Source organism: Chiloscyllium punctatum, chromosome 9 (assembly GCF_047496795.1).
Source record: "Chiloscyllium punctatum isolate Juve2018m chromosome 9, sChiPun1.3, whole genome shotgun sequence".
Lineage (NCBI taxonomy): Eukaryota > Metazoa > Chordata > Chondrichthyes > Orectolobiformes > Hemiscylliidae > Chiloscyllium > Chiloscyllium punctatum.
Window position 1 is genome coordinate 59,278,690 of NC_092747.1, and position 13,951 is coordinate 59,292,640.

A 13,951-nucleotide genomic window follows, 5' to 3' on the forward strand; every position below is an offset into this window, starting at 1 on the left:
ATGCAAACGGACTGCCAGCAATTTGCAATATGCAAGTCATGGTGGAGTACCTGGCAACTTTAGCTTGCCACTTGCTTCAAAGTGCCTCCATGTTGGAGACAATATCTTGAGGCATGCTCTATTAGCACCAGTCACGCATACACTACGTCCATGGACATTGGCTTGCGATGCATGCTAGCCTGTAGGAACCCTTATGGCAAGTCTCTAACTTGCTTATAGAACACTTCTACACTTCAGTGCTGCACCTTGAGGCGTACTTATAACTATCATTGTGATTTGGAAGGACACTTTGCACTCATGAATGTGTATCCAGTTCATTCTATTTTAGTGTTCATTCATTCTGACCCTACATGGATGCTCACAGCACCCAATGCCTGACCTTTTGCACCTTGCCCCTCAGGCATAGAAGCCAGACTCACTGCGCCACTAATTTGCTGTGATCTTTAGCTCAGACACACAGCCAGGAGATTTGTCATGGTTGTCAGTACCCAGTCAAGTCAAAGGCTTGGTACAGTGTCACAAGAGCAGCTTCTGATACCAGTCTGGGGACTTGGTGCAGTTGGTTTTCTGCTTGGAGCGGTCAGTCAGGTTCCTCTCTTTCTAAGGGATGAGGAGCCAAATCTAGTGTCTAGTGTCTTACTGTAGGCTCTTTTCCTCCTGGAATGAAAGAGAGGTTGGTTATAAGAGAGATAAAAGTGGGGCACAGATGCTACTTATTGGTGCAGGTGGGGAGGTGTCCCGAGGGAATGATGCTGAGTTAGTGGTGTCAGAGGTTGGGGTGGATGAGTGTGAGTAAGGTAAGATGCAAGGCGATAGTGAGAGTGTAGGACATAAGCCTTGGTGGGAATAGTTGCAGAGATAGATTGAATATGAGTAATCAGATGGAAGATGGTGGCACTTGCACTGGCAGAGTGGAGAAGATCATTGACCTTCTTCCTCTCTTCCTCCAGATGGTTCAGGCTGTGCTGAAGTAGGTGGCAGCCTTGAACCAGGCTGGCATGGTCTGGGTATCATAGCCTCCACTGCTGGTCCTGGGGAAAGAGGAGATTCCATTTCTGTACCAGTCCATCCAGCAGGACTCCAGGTTCCCACTCAAAAAGGAGGGCACCATGTTTCCCTTCTCTGCCTTGTCTAGAGCAAATATCAGGAACTGTCTAGGATACCTCTGGGCTGACAGCAGCCTTTAATGATGGCACTGTTTCATTCCGGAATATCCTGCCAATGGCGAGTTTTTCTGGGAAAGGTGAGTGGTTGAATGGAGGTAGAATCGGACAAGAGAAGCACTAAAACTGGGGTGGATGGGTTGTTAATGAATCTAGTTGGGTAAGATTCAGTAAGAATATCCCAATGACAAACCTGACACTTACCAAAAAAAAAATTCAACCCTATGTTTTTCAAAACACCTCATCAAGAATTGTCTGGTCATTATTGCAGGAATAGATTTTTGTATTCTGTGGTTCCTAAGATTGAGAACATGCAAAACAGAGATTTCTAATCTTTTGGCTCTATCTGATTCTGCTTCGTCCGACATGACAACTTAATATCTACTTTGTCACTGAACTATTCATAGTTTCATAGTAATAGAAGCCAGGAGTAGGCCATTTGGCCTGTAGAGTCTGCTCCGTCATTCATTAAGATCATGGCTGATCCATCAATCGTCTCAGCTCCTCCTACCCATATCCCCATAATCCTTAATTCCCCTACCATGTAAAAACCCATCCAACTGTGTCTTGAATGTATTTAATGAAGCTGCCTCAACTGCTTCCTTGGGCAGAGAATTCCATAGATCGTTATTCTTTGGGAAAAGCAGTTCCTCCTCATCTCTGTCCTAAATCTACTCCCCCTAAACATAAGGCCATGTCCCCTAATCCTAGTCTAGGAAACAACTTGCCTACCTCTACCTTATCTAACCTTTTTGTAATTTTATATGTTTCTGTAAGATCCTCTTTCAATCTTCTAAATTCTAGCAAGTTCAGTCCAGGCGGCTCAAACTCTCCTCCTGGTGTAACCCCCTCATCTCCAGAATCAATCTGGTGAACCTCCTCTGCACTGCCTCTTAAATCAGTATATCCTTCCTCAAGTGAGGAGACTAGATCTGTGCACAATACCCCAGATGCAGCCTCACCCTGTACAATTGCAGCAGAACCTCCCTGCACTTAACTTCAATCCCTCTAGCAGTGAAAGCCAATATTCCGTTTGCCTTCCTGATTACTTGTTGTACCTGCTAATTAACTTTCAGCGATTCATATACGAGCACTCCTAAGTCCCTCTGCACAACAGCATGCTGCAATATTTCACCATTTAAATAATGCTCTGACCTACTATTTTCACTTCCAAAATGGAAAACCTCACATTTACCAACATTGTACTCCATCTGCCAGACCCTTGCCCACTCACTTAACCTATCTAAATCTCTCTGCAGACCCACCATATCTTCTGTAGTTTGCCTTTGCACTCAATTTAGTGTCATCAGCAAACTACTTTACACTTGGTCTCCTTTTTCACGAACAGTTGCGGACCCAACACTGACCTCTGTGGTACCCCGCTCACCACTGATCTCCAACCAGAGAAACACACATTTATCCCAACTCTCTGCTTTCTATTGGTTAACCAGTCCTCTATCCATGCTAGTACATTCCCCGCAACTCCATGCATTCTTACCTTATGGATGAGTCTTTTATGTGGCACCTTATTGAACATCTTCTGGAAATCCAAGTGTACAACATCCACCTGCTCCCCTCCATCCACCATGCTTATTACATCTTCAAAGAATTCCAGTAAGTTTGTCAAATGCGACCTTCCCTTCCTGAATCCATGCTGTGTCTGCCTGGTGGAACCCTTTCCACCCAGATGTCTCACTATTTCCTCTTCAATGGTAGCCTCCAGCATTTTCCCAACTACAGATGTTAAGCTAACTGGCCTATATTACCTGCCTTTTGCCTACACCCTTTTTAAACAGCAGCATGACATTTAGTGTCTTCCAGTTGGCGGGGACCTGTCTAGAGTCCACTGAATTATGGCAAATTACCATTTAAGTATCTACTATGACTTCGGCCATTTCTTACAGCACTCTGAGATGCATTCCATCAGAACCAGGGGACCTATCTACCTTTAGACCCTCAAGTTTGCTCAACTCTACTCTTTTAGTGATTACAATTGAATGGGAGGTCCTCACCACCCAACATCATGTTTTGGCATGTGAGACGCATCCTCCACTGTGAAGGCTGGCACAAAATAGTTGTTGAAGTCTTTGGCTCTTTCAGCACTACCCAAAATTAAGTCTTTGTGCATAATGAGTGCTGCAGAAGTACAAGCATTTGCATTGTATTATTCTTAAGTTTTGAGTTATAGTTTTTCTACATTTTGTCCATTTTACACGCGTGGACAGTTTTTTGGTAGATTAAAAATATTAGTTTATAACTTGCATTCAATTCAATGGTTCATCTCATAATCTGCAATTGAATTCTCAGAGGAAAGCTTTGCTATCAAAACTGCTATGACAGTTATAATGTGCTTTAAACATAAATATAATCAGGAATAAATGCACAGTTGTGCTTACAGTGCAGATGTAAAAGAGATGTTCTCTGTTACGAATATAGTATTTGCTAATTCATTTAACAATTTGTGCAAACAGGCATCCTGTAATGAAGAAATGGCCTCCAGACCATAACTGGTTCTTTATGAAAATGAATATTCAACATGTGTGGCTTCAGGACTGGTTTGGAGGGGTTGCCATCATCCCACTGGAAGATTATTTCAAAGCAAGCCCAATGAACACTGAATAGGTTCTAAAATAATTTATTTTTCAAAAAGGAAGCATTGTTTGCAGTTCTGGTGAATTAATTTTCTTGTGTTCAGGTTGGAAAAGTTTGTTTCTTATAAAGGTATATTGACTGAGTACAGCAGGAACATTTTTTTATTGTTGATTCTAGGGATGTATGCATCACAAACATTTATTGATAATCTCTGTTCTCAAGAAGGTGGTGGTGAGCCTTCTTCTTGAACAGTTGCGGTTCATACATGAAAAGTGTTGCTATCGTGCCTCAAGGATTTTGACCCAGTCATGTTGGAAGATACATTGTTTGATGCAGCATGGGCAAATTTGCCTCTTCTCCTTGCCAATACTTTTTGCCTACACATGCCACACATTACCACATTAGTGTGCTCATACTCCAGGCACGAAATCTGAAGTATTCAGCACAGTTAATAGCCCTCAGTATTGTAATATTTCATATACAATATGAGATTGTGCTTTGAAACTAGGCTTTTTTAGTAAAATTCTGCTCACTTTGTTCAGAATTCTTTTTGCCTGCAAGGTTCCAAGTGTTGTTATTCCACCATGAGCTTTACCCAGTGCAAAATGTGACTTTCAGAAATTACACACCGTTGTAACTTGTATTATTCTGAGTTAGTATAGATGTACTGTTTCTAAATCATCTTTTGTAATTGCCAGAATATGAAAAGGTCCATGGCAAGGCATTTGTTGTTCCTGATGAAGGGCTTTTGCCCGAAACGTTGATTTCGCTGCTCCTTGGATGCTGTCTGAACTGCTGTGCTCTTCCAGCACCACTAATCTAGAATCTGGTTTCCAGCATCTGCGGTCATTGTTTTTACCCCATTTGTTGTTAGCAGCAATTTATTCATGTTGGTGTGATCAAATGTAACGTTGACATTAAAGTGTTGGTAATATAATAGTGAGCTACATGATCAAAGCATATCTGTTCTCTGTCATGCAAAAGCTGTATTCAGCTGTTCTTCAGCTATTGTATTGGAGAGTTTGTGAAATGTGTTAATTGTAATAAAATTTGTAATAACATGTTTTACTTTTGCTGGCTAATATTAAAATATACTAAAATTGTTGTGGATGAACTTGCTAAAACTGTCAAGTGATAAAGGTGCACAGTTTGACTTCATGAACATGTGATAGACAAATAAAGGCATTTTAAGATCTGCCTGGAGTATTTGTCAATTGAAAGGGATTCCACTTCCATAAATTATTACCTGGTATGTGAGTACCAGAAGGTTTCATGCATGCGTGTACAAGATAGTCTGAATGTTGCCAGGAGCAATGTATGTGCCCGTGTTCCCATATGCAATTGTCACAGTGGCTCAGTGGTTAGCACTGTTGCCTCACAGCACTAGGGACCTGGGTTTGATCCCTGCCTGGGGAATCCCCATCCATATGGAGTTTGCATATTCTCCCTGTGTCTGCGTGGGTTTCCTCTAGGTGCTCTGGCTTCCTCCCACAATCCAAAGATGTGCAGGTAAGGTGAATTAGCCATGCTAAATTGCACATAGTATAAGGTGCATTAATCAGGGGTAAATATAGAGTAGGGGAATGGGTCTGGGTGGGTTACTCTTTGGAGGGTTGGTGTGGACTTGTTGGACAGAAGGGCCTGTTTCTATAATGTAGGGAATCTATTCTAATCTAATTGTCAGACCTCTCATGTAAGAACATAATGGTAGCTGGGTAGGCCATTTGGCCCCTTGAACCTTCACCACCAGTCCACAAGATCACGGCTGATCCGATTGTGACATGAACTCCATTTTCTCGTCTGAGCCACCATAATCCTTGACTTCCTTACGTATCAAAATCAGTTTAATTCAGCTTTGCGTAAGAGTATACAATTCACGCAATCTTAGTCAAGATGCCATGTAGTTGAAAGATGCCTTCACTGCTGTCCCATCTCCAGTGCCTGATTCTAGTTAGTTGTGATATACCCTTCACCAAGTGACAGCCTAGTTATCTCCCTTGGTGTACTCTGTGGCCTAAGGAGGAAGAACTCTCCCCCTCCCCTGCCATTTGAAGATGCCTATTCATTACTCTTTAAGTTTCATGCTGCAGCCACTTCTGTCCATTGGCTGTTTCTTGTCAAATTGCCCCCGCTGCCCACCCAACGCCAGTCCACATTGAGAGTCAATAAGATCCCAGGTCAGGTGTCTGGGAAATTACTGTCTCTCCATCATCAAAAACCAAACACCCTGACAATTTCCATGACCTCTTTGCAGCTGACAATAAGGACTATATGAATTTTCCATCTCTCCCTGGAGTTGTGTGTTCTTGTGAAAGCAGAGAGTGAGAAATGAATTGTGTGGAGGGAATGGAATGACTGTGGGCGCTGACTGTAAGATGTCGGTGGCATTTACAGGTTGTATGTCAATGTTGGCTATTCAACTGGGAAAGTAACGGAATGGTTGGTCATAAAGTCCTCCTCAGTTTCACTTGTTTATTTGGCTGGAGCTTTTCTTAACTGGTTCCATTCTCATAATTCTCATTCCATTTTCAATTCAAAACCAGAATATCATTTGTAATAGCTTCTCTTTTGTGAACCTGGATTGTTAGCTCTGGTGTTGCAAGATTTTGATTTCAAAGTTCTGAAGGAGAGTTGCTGGGCCCAAAGTGTTAACTCTCTCCATAGCTGCTGCCAGACCTGCTGAGGTTCTCCAGCAATTTCTGTTTCTGTGAGTAGTTTTCACATGTATATTCACAACACTCAGCTCCTTCACTAAATCCACCTTTTAAATTGCCACATTCTTTATCTGACATGCAGTATCCAATTAAATACTTGGAGGTCTGAAGCTGGCTAAGATATTCCAATGCCCAGATGGATATTGCAGCAGTGTGGAACTGGAGTTGTGCATTGGAACCATGCATCGATTCAGATGTAGCTGACTGAAAGGAAATTGCCCTGGAATCAAAAGCTCCAAATAACAACTTCCCTGCATTTGGAACACTGAAAAGTTTCAGTGAACATTTCAGCCATGACGACTCAGTTTATACATTTGACTCGGTGGATAAAGCCAAGAACTTTGTAGACAATTTAAAATAGCTTGATTGGTCTGAAGAATATGGGTAATGTTCATCTTCTTTTCCTTCTTTCCCTTTTCCCTTTTCTGTTCTCTTTTCTGAATAATTTTAAAAAAAAACAAAAATCTTGGAATGTGTCGTTCCTATTATATTTTTATAACTAGATCCATTATGGGAAATTTTGTGGGTGCCCATTGTTATTTTCCCCTTTTTTGTTCTTTTGGTGCACCTGGAACATCAAGGGAAATCATTCACCTGTTAAAAGGAAAAAAGTGCTTTCTATCCTTAAGAGGGAAAGGGTGGATATTGCCCTGTTGCAGGAAACCCATCTTGACAATGGGAAACACCTAAAGTTACAACGGGGGGTTATGATCGAGTATTCTTTTCATCCTTTACTACTAAAAGTAGGAGTTCTTGACTATCAACTCAGGCACGGCTAGTAGTCTGCCTATGCTATGGGAGACTGCTAAGGCCTTTGCTAGGGGATTAGTTATTTCCTATTCGGCCAGCCAGAAACGACAGAAGGGGGGACAGCCGCATCTACTTGAGATGCAGCTGAAAGCCGCCGAGGTGGTACATTTTGTGAGGCCATCGGTGATCAAGATTAAGCAGATCACAGCCCTTTGGGCTGCCTTGAATTCAATACTTACACAAACTGCAAAGAAAGAACTTGCTTTTGCTAGACAAAGGCTGTTTGAGTTTGAGGATAGGCCAAGGAAGTATTTTGCGCATCTGACTAGGAAAAAGTGTGCTCCCCAATCCATTACTGCAGTTAGAGACAGCGCCAGGATCCTTACATATGATGCCAAAAGGATTAATGAGGTTTTTCGGGGTTCTTACTCTGAATTGTATCGGTCTGAAGATTGCGAGGAAAGGTGGGCCAAAATGGAAGCCTGGTCTCTCTCCTTAATGCCCCTGTGACAGTTCAGGAAAACAGGAGGTGGCTAGGCAACTTCAGAGTGGGAAAGCATCTGGCCTTGATAGACCCCCAGGTGACTTTTACAAGGGGTTTATAGGGATCCTGTCAGGGCCGATGCTGGAAATGTTCAATCACTCCTATATGCATGAATACCTACTACCACGTTTGAGAAAAGCTAATATTTTCCTTATTCTTAAGAAGGGGAAGGTTCCTGAGGATTGTGCCTCATACAGGTCCATCTCTCTATTAAATTCAGATTTTAAGATTCTGTCTTAAGATTTTGGCATTGAGATTGGAGAAGGTGTTGCCCTTTATTGTCAAAGAGAACCAGACAGGTTTTATAAGGGCCGCAGGTCTTCTAATAATATTAGAAGGTTGCTGAATCCGATCTAAGCATGTCCGCAATGATCGATCCAGGGGTTGGTGATTTCCTTAGATGCAGAGAAAGCATTTGACGAGGTGGAATGGCCACATCTCTTTTATATCTTAGAACAGATTGGATTGGGTGGGGTCTTTGCTAGGTGGGTGGAGGTTTTACATCACCACCCTCTGGCCATGGTCATCACCAATGGGGTGAAGGTTGGGAATTTTAGGATTGGCGAGGTAGTCGTCAAGACTGCCCCCTCTCACGATCGTTATTTACATTGGTGATAGAACCACTGGCAGAGGTCATTTGTGAGAATGTCCGTATAACTCCTCCAGAAGTGAGATCAATGGTACACAAGATTACACTATATGTGGATGATGTCTTTATCTGATACAATGTATTAATTCATTTGGGGCTATTTCAAAATATAAGATTAACTTTGCAAAGTCGGAGGCTATGCCTTTGGTGGACCTCAAGTAAGTGCCAGAGGTTGAAGGTGGCCCTAGGTTCCCCTTTAAGTGGTCATGGGCGGGTTTCCGATATCTAGGTATCTTTATTACGCCCATGTTTGATCGGTTATTTCGGACTAATTTTGCTCACCTGCTTGACAATATTCAGCGGAATCGCCAGATATGGAGGCTCTTCCAATTTCATGGTTGGGCCGAACAACCTTTATTAAGATGAATGTTCTTCCTTGTTTGCTTTATCCCTTGCGTATGCTCCCTATAATGTTTCCCAGGTCAACGTTGTAGAAACTTATGGGTTGGTTTAGTTCCTTCGTCTAGCGTGGCGGGAGGCCTCTCATCAAACTTACTAAATCGCAGTTGCCTCAAGGATGGAGAGGAGTTGATTTCCAAGACATCAGGAGGTATCTGTTGAGTTCCCTGCTGTCATTTGTGTGTGATTGATGTAACTATCCAGGCTCAATATGGCTGGATATCGAGGCCTCCCAGGCAAAGTGCCCTCTTATTAACCTGTTGTTCATGGATAAGATGAGGACAGTTCTGGACCACTGCCGGAACCCCATTGTCATTAGTACAGTCAAGGCATGGAGGGCGATGCGTCAGAGTGAGGGTTGTTTATCTAAGACTTCACCACTTACACCTATAGTTGGCATGCCAGGGTTCCGACCAGCGATGATGGACTCAAGGTTCAAACTATGGGCAGCAAGAGGAGTTTCCAGTTTGGAAGACTTGTTTGAGGGAGAGGTTTTTGATGTTTTTGAGCTGCAAATACGGGCTGCCCAGCAGAGATCTTTTCTGTTTTTTAGGGATTTCATCCAGAAGAAGACTACGCTTCTCACTAAGCCCTATAAGCCCGATACAGAGAGGTTGTTGCTACATTCCACAAGCATCCTTTCAGTTAGTGCCCTCTACCGCCTGCTGGGTGGTAGGGCCTGGCAGGATATTAACTGGTTATGTGAGGTTTGGGAGCAAGAGCGAGGAGTGGAGGTACCTTCTGAAACGTGGGGGGACATATGGGAGAATGTGTGAAAGGTTTAGAGGGATATGGGCCAGGTACTGGCAGGTGGGACTAGATTGGGTTGGGATATCTGGTCGGCATGGACAAGTTGGACTGAAGGGTCTGTTTCCATGCTGTACATCTCTATGACTCTATGACATGCGCTATGCAGTTAATAGTTCTGAACAGGGCTCATTTGGCACCAGACCATCTGACAAAGTTTAAAAAAGGGGCATCTCCAATGTGCCCCAGATGTAAAATAAGTGTAGGTACTCTTACCCATTGCTTCTGGACATGCCACACTCTCCATGTTTATTGGTGCTCTGTGCCGGGAGAGATAGGGAGGGTATTGAGGACTGAAGTTAAAGTAGACCCAATATCTGTCCTTCCAGGTCTACGAAATTTATCATCTTTAGACGGGCATGGGAAGAAACTATTTAATATTCTTACTTACTGTGCATGGAAGAATATTCTGATGAATTGGGTGTCTGGGAACCCACCGGGCTTTTTGGGATTGCGGAAATTAATTATGGAGCACATTCCCTTGTATTTGTTTTACAAATATGGTGCACCACACAACAGACCTTTTTTATAAGACATGGCAGCCCTTTTTGAGTTATTTGGACACAGATCTGCCTGCCATTGTAACTTGGGCGTTCGTTTAGCCAGGATGGTTAGGTTTGCTGAGCCCTGGGCCCAGGAGGGGAATCTCCTGAGTTAATATGGGTATTTATATAACGCTCCCATTTTTTGTTTGGGAGCTTTGCATCGAGCATTGTTATTTTGTGTTCTTGTGTGGTTTTTTTTGTTTTATTAGTCACTTATTTATTGGTGTCATTTTGCACAATGTTTGTTTGGTTGTGTATTATAGGGTGGGAGAGTAGTTAGTAGACAGTAGTTGTACTGTAATTTGTGTTTTCTTTATTATATTGGTATATGTTATATTTTCAATAACTTTATATTTTTGTAAAGTCAAAAATGGTTTTTTTTTGCTAGATATATTTACAAAAAAAAACTACTGGAACTCCTGGGTAGTTACTAATCTTAACCCTGACATATCACTGACCCTCCAACTATACTACCGCCCAAACAACATCCCCTCCCAACTCCTCACTTCACAGACACCTGACAGATCCTTCAAAACCAGCACTTCCCATCCCTATTCAACACCTCTCTGTAATTGCCAGACCCAACCCATCTTCCCTATACCCAATCTCATGAACAGACAGGTCTCTCCTGCCCCTAATCCTTAGACCCAAAACTCCACAAGCTTCCGGATTAGCTCTCTTCCTCCAACCTGCCATAGCCCCTGCCTCTACCCAACCTGATCCTACATTCACTCCCAACCCTGGATCCCCCCCACCACTGTTGAAGAGCCAATAGCACTTGTGACACAATACTAAATGCTTCCTTTTGGACCTGATTTGGAAGTAACCACCCACTCCAAACCACTTCCACTTATCCCAGCACCTCCCCTCCCAGTCTGACCCTTGGCCTACTCTAAGCACTCATCCAATTGCAAGGCAACCTACCTGGTCACACCTGACAGCATACCCTCTCACCCTCCTGACAACCCACCAACCTCACCCCATCTACCACTCTATCCCTTACTCACCTTCAACCAACTCACATACTCAAATACCTTTCAACCTTCACAGTAGCTGTCAAAGTGATTGGTAGCACTGCTCTACATTTAACCTTCAGAATTAGGCACAGTTACTGCTGCAAAAGGAGGCCCGGTTTCAGCAAAGATTCTCTTCCCCCATCAGTTCCAATATTTCCTTAACAGTTCTTTGCTGTTTCATCACAAGAGACTCCTGTCCAGGAGTCCCCAGCACACTACTGATCTAAAGGTCGTTTTCATATTTTTCAGTCGAATCAGGGTTGAAAATGGAGTTTCTGATCAGATTTTCTGAGCCATTCCTACTATAAAAACTGAGCGGGCCACTGCTTTGTTCTCCCCGAGGCTAAACCAGACTGTTCACAAACCTATCTTCATCTAAGATGAGCTTTTGATCACGTGTCTACACATGACTATAACAGCCCATTTCCACATCTGTGGTAATGCACTTCGACTGCTAAAACCTTCTTCATATATATCAAGGTTTGAGGCACCACACTACTATTGCTTACTTTTAATGTTTACTCACCAGAATTCATCCTCAGAAAATGTGAACTGCCAATATTATCCAATTGTTTCTTTAATAAGTATGATTTCACTGAGTTACTGTGCTGGAGTCAAGTTACAAGGACAGTCAAAGAACAGCCTTGTGACAGAAACGCCCAGCTCAACCCAGTGTCAGTAGAAACAAATTCTCCAATTTGCAAGTTTTATCTGTACAGCCTTGGATCTCTGTTGCTGACAATTCAGCTGAATTACATTTAAGTGTTTCTGCAAAACCAGAAAATGCTTCAAGGGAACATAATGTACATAATTAGATGTTTGAATTGGTCTTGAACACTCTGTGTATAATGAAAATGATTATCCTTATCAGTTATGAATTCATGGTTGAGTAAAAGTTAAAACACTTATTTCCCAACAGTTATTAACTCATGATAAAGATATTAGTCTTGAAGAACAAATTCTAATTTATTAGTCTACATGAAAAGCAGAAAAGAATAGCATAAAATGTCAGTCTCAAATAAATATAAAAAATAACAAGAATATGAACCAAGAATAATCTGGCAGTTTCCATGTTGGAATAGAAAACAAATCACTAATTAAAGCAATATATTTTTAATTTGATTGATTAATTAGCTTTCCATCCACGATACATGTATAAAATCACTGAACTGTTTACTGAAACCACTCTTAATTCAGGTTAAGAAAATAATTATTTGTTAGGAGTTGGGAGGTCATGTTGCAGCTGTACAGGACATCAGTTAGGCCACTTTTGGAATATTGTGTGTAATTCTCGTCTCCCTCCTATCGGTAAGATGTTGTGAAACTTGAAAGGATTCAGAAAAGATTTACAAGGATGTTGCCAGGTGGAGGATTTGAGCTATAGGGAGAAGCTGAAAAGACTGGGGCTGTTTTCCCTGGAGAGTCGGACACTGAGGGGTGACCTTATAGAAGTTTATAAAATCATGAGGGGCATGGATAGAGTAAATCAACAAGATGTTTTCCCTTGGGTGGGGAGTCCAGAACTAGAGGTCATAGGTTTAAGGTGAGAGTAGAAAGATTTAAAAGGGTCCTAAGGGGCAACTTTTTCACACAGAGAGTGGTGCGTGCATGGAATGAGCTGTCAGAGGAAGTGATCGAGGCTGGTACAATTATAACATTTAAAAGGCATCTAGGTATTGAAGAGAAAGGGTTTAAGGGATATGGGCCAAGTGCTGACAAATGGGACTAGATTAAGTTAGGATATCTGGTCAGCATGGACAAGTTTGACCGAAGGATCTGTTTCTGTGCTGTATATCTCTATGACTCTCCGGCTCTATCTCCTACAGTATAGAAATTCAAAAAATTGTTGTATGCACTGAGAAACAAGAGGTTTTAAGATATTATATTAATATATGTTTTGTAAGAATATGAAATCAGAAATCCCACAAGTATGAATTAGTTGTAACAGTCTTGATCGGCTATTATTAATGTGATCTATTTGTGCTAAGAGTTCAGTTTGAAATATGCCCTGGAATACGTTACATGGTGCTGATTGTGGGCTACCAATAGTTAATGCTGTGTTTCCCACGTGCATACCTTGTGATGATGTTGCTCCTTTAACAAGGTTATTTTGTCCTTGTGTTTTGTTCAGGAGGGCGTAAAGACACAGGTTTTGAAATGTCTAGGTTTGATCTACTTGAAGAAGCTTTTAAGTTTTAAAAAAATTGTAAAATGAAGGGGGAGTGGTCAGTTCTCCCGGCTCAGCTTTTCTCTGATCTGGTTTGGTTTTAGCAAGCAGTCAGGTGTGAAGCTGCTAGATCCAAAGAAGCTGGTCCATGCTGATGCACCCGCTCTCTGACATCTCTCCTGTAAGATCCTGTGTTTGATTTACCTTTATTACCAAGGGATGTTTATTGCGATTGTTGCAAGTAGTTGGAACAGCATCATTAAGTTGGGGTGGGAGAACTGGCCACTTTCCCTTCATTATACTTTTTTGAAAATTTAAAAGCTTCTTCAAGTAGATCAAACCTAGACATTTCAAAACCTGTGTCTTTACGCCCTCCTGAACAAAAAAACAAGGACAAAATAACCTTGTTAAAGGAGCAGCATCATCACAAGGTATGCACGTGGGAAACACAGCATTAACTATTGGCAGCCCACAATCAGCACCATGTAACATATTCCAGGGCATATTTCAAACTGAACTCTTAGCACAAATAGATCACATTAATAATAGCCGATCAAGACTGTTACAACTAATTCATAATTGTGGGATTCCTGATTTTATATTTT

The 13,951-nt window shown here is 42.0% G+C and overlaps 1 protein-coding gene across 1 annotated transcript in view; it reads left to right on the top strand.

Moving 5' to 3' along the window:
* creg2 (cellular repressor of E1A-stimulated genes 2) overlaps window positions 1–4,951 on the top strand; it is a 46,697-nt gene extending 41,746 nt beyond the window's left edge. The window contains exon 4 of the mRNA XM_072577611.1: window positions 3,635–4,951. Coding sequence (XP_072433712.1) covers window positions 3,635–3,785 — 151 coding nt within the window. The 3' untranslated portion in view covers window positions 3,786–4,951. The remainder of the gene's footprint in view (window positions 1–3,634) is intronic.
* The last annotated feature ends 9,000 nt before the right edge of the window (window positions 4,952–13,951 follow it).